Source organism: Pinus tabuliformis, chromosome 3_2 (genome assembly GCF_031772625.1).
Source record: "Pinus tabuliformis cultivar Carrire ecotype Pingquan chromosome 3_2, CPIR1, whole genome shotgun sequence".
NCBI classification, from domain to species: domain Eukaryota; kingdom Viridiplantae; phylum Streptophyta; class Pinopsida; order Pinales; family Pinaceae; genus Pinus; species Pinus tabuliformis.
The window spans coordinates 1,198,763,380-1,198,771,230 of NC_142302.1; the positions used below are offsets into that span (position 1 = coordinate 1,198,763,380).

General features: G+C 38.1%; 1 protein-coding gene across 1 annotated transcript; it reads right to left on the reverse strand.

Annotated features, from left to right (window-relative positions):
- Nucleotides 1–2,674: 2,674 nt before the first annotated feature.
- Nucleotides 2,675–7,574, reverse strand: LOC149185033 (cell division cycle 20.2, cofactor of APC complex-like). The gene is made up of 7 exons (XM_089417765.1): nucleotides 7,159–7,574; nucleotides 6,257–6,547; nucleotides 5,509–5,790; nucleotides 4,895–5,473; nucleotides 4,605–4,795; nucleotides 4,201–4,423; nucleotides 2,675–2,715 (listed from the first exon to the last, which is right to left on the reverse strand). Exons 1-5 carry the CDS (start codon nucleotides 7,255–7,257, stop codon nucleotides 4,649–4,651), a joined length of 1,398 nt encoding a protein of 465 aa, XP_089273891.1. The 5' UTR covers nucleotides 7,258–7,574; the 3' UTR covers nucleotides 2,675–2,715; nucleotides 4,201–4,423; nucleotides 4,605–4,648.
- Nucleotides 7,575–7,851: the final 277 nt, after the last annotated feature.

Below are 7,851 nucleotides of genomic sequence, written 5' to 3' on the forward strand. Positions count from 1 at the left end.
TTACAGTTTTATTAAACCTCTAGATCTGTAAATTTAACTATAATTAATGCATGCATGCAAATGGAAATTATGCAGAAAAGTAGAGAACGACAAAATAAGCTCACACGCACACATAAGACACAAGATATGCTCTGGGAAACCCTTTCAGGAGAACACCCAGTTGGAAGGTGAGGTCGCTGCAAAATAAGGCTACAAGTACAAAGAAGTAATGTTTGTGGCCTGTGGGTTGTTATAGTGCACAATTCCTCTTTGTGTGCTCTACTTCCTATCTCTCCTAGCTATCTTTGTTCAACTATGGAACAAAATGCTCTCTAAAGAATGGAATCCCTGTTCCTCCTAGTGGCCCTGTTATAACACAGCCCGATAGCCTACTAGTGGTTAAATTTGACTACATCAACTCTTAAGAGTTACAATATAAACTCTTCTAGAGTCTTTTACATCACAAACATGTGGATAGCCCCTTTTTTGTGAATAATGGAGGTTGACACGACATCCTCTTGAACCATGGTAGTGAAAACAGGAAGGTCAATTTTTGAGTGGCATAACTTTTGCATCGTTGTAAAGATGTCTATGTAGAATAGCATGAAAAGGTATCGCGCTAGAGCGGCAAAGTTTTACCCCAAAAAAACGTAGTTTGATGCCTCGAAACATTCTCGAAAGGTTTCAGACCCTGTTTCACCACACTGGGCATCATCGGTAAAAACAGTCCCATGAGCTAATTCCTCCAATTTTTCCACTATGAATGCATCAAGATGGATGACAAACAATATAATGATCCGAATTGGATCATTTTTCAGACTGTTTGTTTCATTCTGGTGGTAATTAGTCTCGATCATCAATCTACTTGATCGCTGGGTTAAATAAGAAATTATTTCTTGTGCACTTTGTTGATTCGCTATAAAATGCAAAGTACAGCCCAATTTCTTCACTGATTAAATTGCTGGTTGTACTAAGCTTGATTTCTCTTGTGATTGGATAGTTGGTTCTACCTACAGCTGGATTTCTCCTTTAGTTGAATCACCGGTTGGTTGGTATTCACAGCCCATTTCTCAGTTTGTTTAAAGTGTTGGGGTTGTTGCTGTGCATTCTCTTTCATAAATCACAGTTCTAGAGACTGCACACACTGTGTAATCCATATGCTACCCAGAAATTAGAATAGCATCACATCCTCTCTGAAAAGAGTAAGGGAATACCACTTACAGCTACCCTTGTGCTCTGTTCCAGCCAAAAAGACCAATATGCAGCACAGCAATACATTCCCAAGATCTGCACATTCTTATTACCAGCAGCCAGCTAAATATGTAAACATATAGCTCCCTGGTTATAGGAGAAGAAATAGGAAGAAGTGATTGCGCCCAGAAGCGCTCTCCAGCCCAGTTTGGAAGAGATGTTGTAATGTCCTGCTATGTTATCATTATGTTCTCTAAACATTTGGACTCAGTTAAATTACATAATAAAAATAAAATAAAATTATTTATATATAAACATAATCAGCGAAGATCCCTCTTAACTCTGTATCTATCAAGTGCCAAGAGAGATCAAATCTCTCAAGGTGCAACCCATTCCTCAAGTTCTGCTCTCAAAAAAGAGGTTTACACTTTGATGGATTTGATCCCTCTCGGCGCTTGATAGATCTGGAGTTGAAAGATCTGCGCTCATATCTTGAATGTGTAATGAAAGGTAGATATGCTAGTATCATGTGTTAAGTTTAACAATATTGATATAAAGTTGGCTGTTCGGTTGGTATGACACAAACGTAACGTTATCCAGCTGGCTTAAGAGAATTGAAGTGCACTAATCTCCACTTGGCAGTGAGATTGGTATTCTACTGCAAACATGTAAAACAAATTTTGAATCTGAATGCAAACAGAGTCATTCCTGCATGTTATTGATTAGCATCTTCTTTATTACTTGACTTTATAATGATTTGGCAGATGTGTTGATGAAAAAAGTGATACATTTAAATGAACAATGTGATATTTTAGCTGACATTTGAAATGGAATCAACATGTATCTGTTGTTGGGCATTAGACTTGGCACTGTTAAACAAATAAAAGTAGCCTTGAAACCAGAACTGGAACAGAGCTATTCATCACGGGATGATCTGGAAGAAGCTTGAACTCAAAGACGTACATTTTTAATTCCACAGAGAAGGACCATATGTTGGTGAGACAGACAGGCAGGCCTACCGTTTATGGATCACTTGGTAATTGCCAATGTCTAAAACACTAATTGTAGAAGAGCGTCAAGTTGATTTCCAACAGTCAAGTTGAAGGGTGGAAAAATGTCCACTCTACTATTGGCATTTATAAATGCCGAGAAAAATAATGTGACAGACATCAATAAATATTGATCATTCATGCCAGAAACGAAGAGCTACAATCAGGTAACAGTGACGGAAGAATGCAATACAAGAACTTGAAGTTGCAAGGCAACTCATGCCATAAATGATAAAATAATATAAAGATGACACATAGATGTATCAACAAGGGCTACTTAAAAAGTCAAATGTGCTGCAAAATTGTAGTGCAATTAGCTAAGTACAGAACCAACAAACAAGCGCACCATAATACAAAATGCAATGGAGGGACCATGCTAGTCTTCTCTGTATGATTCTTCTGTTGAGAGTTTGAATCCATCCATGTGCATCTTAGAATGTTGGCACGATCCCATGTTCCTTATGCCTTGCCTAGGATTTTGATTCAGAAGGATGCACTGCAATAAAACAATTATTACTGAGTAATAGAAGCAATTCATCAGCATTAGACACATATTAAATGGTAGTCTTAAGTATCAGATAACCATGCATAACAAATTAGACAGTAGCTGAAAACTCAGCCTCTGTGATTAACTGAATTCTGCTACATTAGCTTAAAATACCTGAGGTACCTTTAAAAAGAGGCAAAACTAGAATTTCATCTTAATGATTTCCATTGATCCTTAACAGAATTCATTGTTGATACCTCATTATCCCCTTTATTGTTGACTAAAAGGATGAAAAATTCAAAAATCATTTGTTAGACATATGGCACATTCAGTGCTAACTTGCTAAGTACCAATCAGCCATGCTGCCACATTAAATTTAAGAAACCTGATAAGTATTTCCTTTCAATTACCTTAGAACTTTACGAATAGGGAAAACAAGGTTTTCATCTGGTTATTTCTTACTCATCAATAAATGAATTCATTACCAAAATGTACTGGAAAGTGGCAATAAATAGATGAAACCATGATGGAACTTAATGTACTTTATTGGCACTGAAACCCACACTATTTGGCATAAAGAAAGGTATTGGAAAACACATGTGGGTATGTTAAATTTTAGTACCAGCAAAAATATCAATTAGTATGAGAGGCCAAAATCTGACAAGGGTCCCAGAGAACGCAGTCACAACAATTAACACAAACAGCGAAGTTTCAAATCAAAGCACAGGCACAGGATGGAAATCAGACAAAGCAAAAAAGCCACAACTTAAATTAATTTGGGATGCAGATGAATATAGGATAAATATGGTTGGTTTAATAAAAAAAGATAAATATGGCTAATCAGTCCAACAGACCAATAACAAATACCAGCAAATGAGAGGAATGATATGATAGAACCAATGAGCATGAAAAACTTTAACAAACATTCAAAATATGTAAGGTGTCAGAGGACAAAGATAACTGATCAGACGAACAGTTCCATGAGGCAGGATCTTGCAACAGGTGCACAGCATATGATGATGAATATCACTTGTCCTAGCAGCACATTAGAAGCTCTCAATTTAGTGTCTACTCATTCATGGCTATATCATCAATACCTGGTATGCATGGAGGTCTTTAGTCAGTTTTTCAGTTCTTCTGTTGCAGTCAATATTTTTGTAAGGTTGAGAGTTGTAGCCACAAGTCAGGGTAATTCATGGAGTTCTTTCAAGTTTCAAGCACCTATGTATGTGACTATTTTTCTAATTAATGTCTATTAAAAAATGCTTTACTGATCTCTTGAATGAATATATGTGAGAGATGAATTTTGCAAGCCTAAGGAACTGAACTACGGTACAATGTAAAATATTACAAAAAATTTATACAAATGAGATAGCAATATAAATACAGAACTAAAATTCTATAGCAATATAGATATAGAATTTATCTCAGGTAAGAAATTACATAATAAGTGCATGATAGCAAAATGAAGAAGATAAATAATTCAAGAATTACCTATAAGATTGAGTAGAGGCGTGAAGGCTTTTTGTAGAATGTGAATCATTCCATGAGTGGAGGAGGCGTGGAGGTTTCTTTGTTGATGTGAATGACATACTTGCTGACACTCATAATGTATCATTTTCAGAACCTTCATTGAAGAATATGGGGCTCCAAAGACTTGCCAAAACCATTTTAATTTTTACGATGCAGCTGAAGGAGTGGTTCTTGTCTCAGAAAGCTGTTGCAACATTGTTCCATCAGGTTTCACAAAAGATAAATTCAAAGTTCATGGTATATGAGAAGAAAGAAAGAAGAAACTGTAGCATATTACATAGAAGAAAGTGGAACATGCTCCATGGGAATCCAACAGCCTGCATAAGAGCTATGTGAAATAGAAAACAGAACATTTAATTACTTACCTTGAGTTAGACATCGTCGTTTCATAAATATAGAAAGATGCTTATTAGCGGATGTAAGTATGACACTTGCTGAAAGCCCCATTTTCATCTTTACTCTTCGCCCTTTTTGAGGTATCAGGAACTCCAAATACTTGCCAAAACCTGAGTGTTTCATCTGCTGCAGCTGATGCAACTGTGTACCCATCAGGGCTCTGAAGAGGTAAGGCATAAGAAGGATCATGAGGACAAATCCATTCATAAAACGAAAGATGAATGCATAAGTACTCATAAAAATAAATCAATTTCCATACCTGTGCCAGATGAAGAACTCGAGAAGTATGACCTGTAAGTTCAGTAATCTTCACCATAGATGGGTACTTCCATAAGGTTAACTGGTTCTGACTAAATCCATGTGAACTCAGTAACTCACGTTCATGCCTATTCCAGAGTAATGAACAAACTTGGGAATGAGTGTCTACGGTATTTAAGCAGGCACCTGTGTGAGTATTCCAAAACTTTATAGACCTGTCTGCACTCCCTCCACCAGATGCTAAAAGATTGCTTTGGAAGGGGCACCATGCCAAGGCCTTGACTGCTGCACAGTGTTCATCTAAGCGGTGGAGATATTGAGAGGTAGAATTATGGGATGCCATGCTCTGATCCCAAATGTACAGTAGATTGTCATTCCCCCCACTTGCAAGTTGTTGGCCAGAAAGAGACCATTTCAATCCACAAACCTCCTGGTCATGCCCTCTGTATGTTTGAACAATGTGCTCTCGCATACGAACATCATGATTGATTATGATCCCATCCCGTCCTCCTGTCGTAAGAATAGGACCATTCCAAGCAAGGGCACCAACACGTGCATGATGACCTTTCAATGCTCTTAACTGCAATTTTATCCATGTCAAAATTTGGAGATTGCCATTACATTGGAATGAAAAAACCTTGAAGAGTCCCATAGCTGTATAACAGAATTATTCAACCCAATGGCAATGTGCCTCCCATCAGGTGCCCAGCTAACACTAGTAACAGGGCCTTCTTCATCGTCTGCAATCAGAAGCTCCGATATAGAACTATTTGAAGCATCCCACAGGTATACAGTATTGCCAAGGGCTATGGACAACACATTGTTCAAACTCCAGTCCAGTAGGTTCAAGTAATAATCATCCACAAGGTCTGGTGCATCCAGAGTTCTATCTGCAGACTATAATCAACATGGATAAGTTAAAATATTAAGAAAAAAAAGGTAAATGGCCCAAGGACAATTGTTCTGAGATGGGCATATCCAGTGTACTAATAACGAAAGCCCCAAATACTATTCTGTTTGACTGGACTCCAAGGGTATATTTAGAGTGCAAAAGCAGGTAAATATCAATGGCTGGGATTAAAGTTTCATTCACGAAACGTATTTTTCAGTGCTGAAATAGTTTGTAAATATTTTTAAAAATTGGATTGGGCTGTGGTAGCAAATTCAGCATTGCAAGTGAAAAAGTATAAGGAGACTGTAAACAATCCACCAAATCGACTAGTACTGCATTAACAAACACAAGCTTAAGGGGTTTGGGTTTCTTACACAAGTAAACATCAATGGAAGATCCGGTTCTCAAAGCATTATATATAATGGACTGTCTAGTGAATATGACTAAATAAATATGAAATCAAACCGTTACCTGAGGAATATGTCTGCGTGCCTTTTTGGAAATAGGGAGATTAGATGACACAAGTTGTTGCGAATCCTGGGAAACAGGGTTTTCTTTTCTCTTGAACGATAGAATTCTGCAATCGGAGTCTGCTGCATTTGCATTCTTCAATAAAGTGGCTGCCATCTCCATCTTGTATGCTTTCTTGGCAGGGGAGGGAGTTGGGGTAGGGGTACCGTTGCTTTTCTGTCCTTTCCGCGTGATCATGAATCTAGCTACGTCCAGATCCATGGATCCTCTTTCTGGGATAAATCTGTCACTCTGCCAAAAAACAAAATTACCGTTAGTGTCGAAGGGGTTTGGTTAAATGTTTAAGTGGGTGTGTTGCATGACCACAATAAGGTTTAAAATCCCCAGAGACATGTTTCACCCAACATAGACCTCTCCCTTGCAAGCATGTTGTGTTAAGTTGTCCTGGCTAGATGCAAGTCCTGGCTGATTTAGCCAAATGGACCTTCCTAGAAGGTTACATTGCATTGAAATATGTCCCAATCAAATAAATCTTCATAGAGTGCTCCATTGCGTTGTAATAGTCCTCGGTCAAATGGATCTTCCTAGAGTGCTATCATGCACTGTCATATTCTCAGATGAGAAATACAGCCGGCCGTTTTAAGCTGTTGGTTTAGGTGCAAGCCTTGAGCGACTTTGCTGGAATAGGAACTCCACCTAGGGTTCTTACCCAAATGGACCTTCCTAAAATATTACATTGCATTGTAATGTTCCCAAATTGCAGGAGGGCGGGAACTCTGGTGGCGCAGTGATCATAGGAAGCATAAGGAAAAATACATTCACAAGTAGAACAAACGTCCAATCGCAAGCAGAAGAGAACTAAAACGAGCAAGAAAAGAAAAGAAAGCCGATAGGATACATACATTTTGCCTAACTGAAGCACTCTGTTTTTGCATACTTTGGAGACATTGCTTTCTTGTAGAAGGCCTCCTGGAACTTAGTGGATAGCAAGACGATTCCATATCCTCCCTCACCTCTAACAAAATCACAAGAACCTTCCTCTAATAAAATCACAAGACAAAACACAACCTATGAGAAACAAACAGTCACTATATACCTAATTTAAACTCTGAAAAAACAAAAAAAATCTCCAGTGAATCTGGATTGAAATTGCTTAGGTTCTTCAACGGATGCAGATTGCTATAGTTCTCGTAAAAGTATATCCAAGAAAATATTAAACTGGTAACGGCTTGGCGTTCTCCTTGCACAGAGCAAAGCTAACGGCGAGCCAGGGACATGAAAGCGAGCGGGTTTAGTGACAAATGGAAAGAGGATGGAAATAAAACTCGCACGTTACATACTTGTGGGCTTGGATTTCAACGGTCATAAGACAGCCTGGACATGGACCGCATTACTAACAAAATGATGTTTGACTGGTTTTGTTACATAAATAATGTTCGAATCAATCCGTTTTCTATGCAACAGGATGACAAATTTAATAGGGAGCTGATTTCTCCGCCCGTGCATTAATGGTGAAATTCACAAATTTAATCCGGTATTGATTCAACTACCAATGCATAAATGGTGACGACAACTTAGCGTTTATTTTTGTTTTT

Bases quoted from the DNA above. Each gene is read 5' to 3' on its own strand.
- LOC149185033 (XM_089417765.1), bottom strand. From the start codon at position 7,257: ATGGAATCGTCTTGCTATCCACTAAGTTCCAGGAGGCCTTCTACAAGA. The intron at 5,474-5,508 runs GCAATCTCCAAA...ATAAAATTGCAG, and splicing joins TTTTTCATTCCAATGTAATG to TTAAGAGCATTGAAAGGTCA. The intron at 4,796-4,894 runs GTATGGAAATTG...TTACCTCTTCAG, and splicing joins GAGTTCTTCATCTGGCACAG to AGCCCTGATGGGTACACAGT.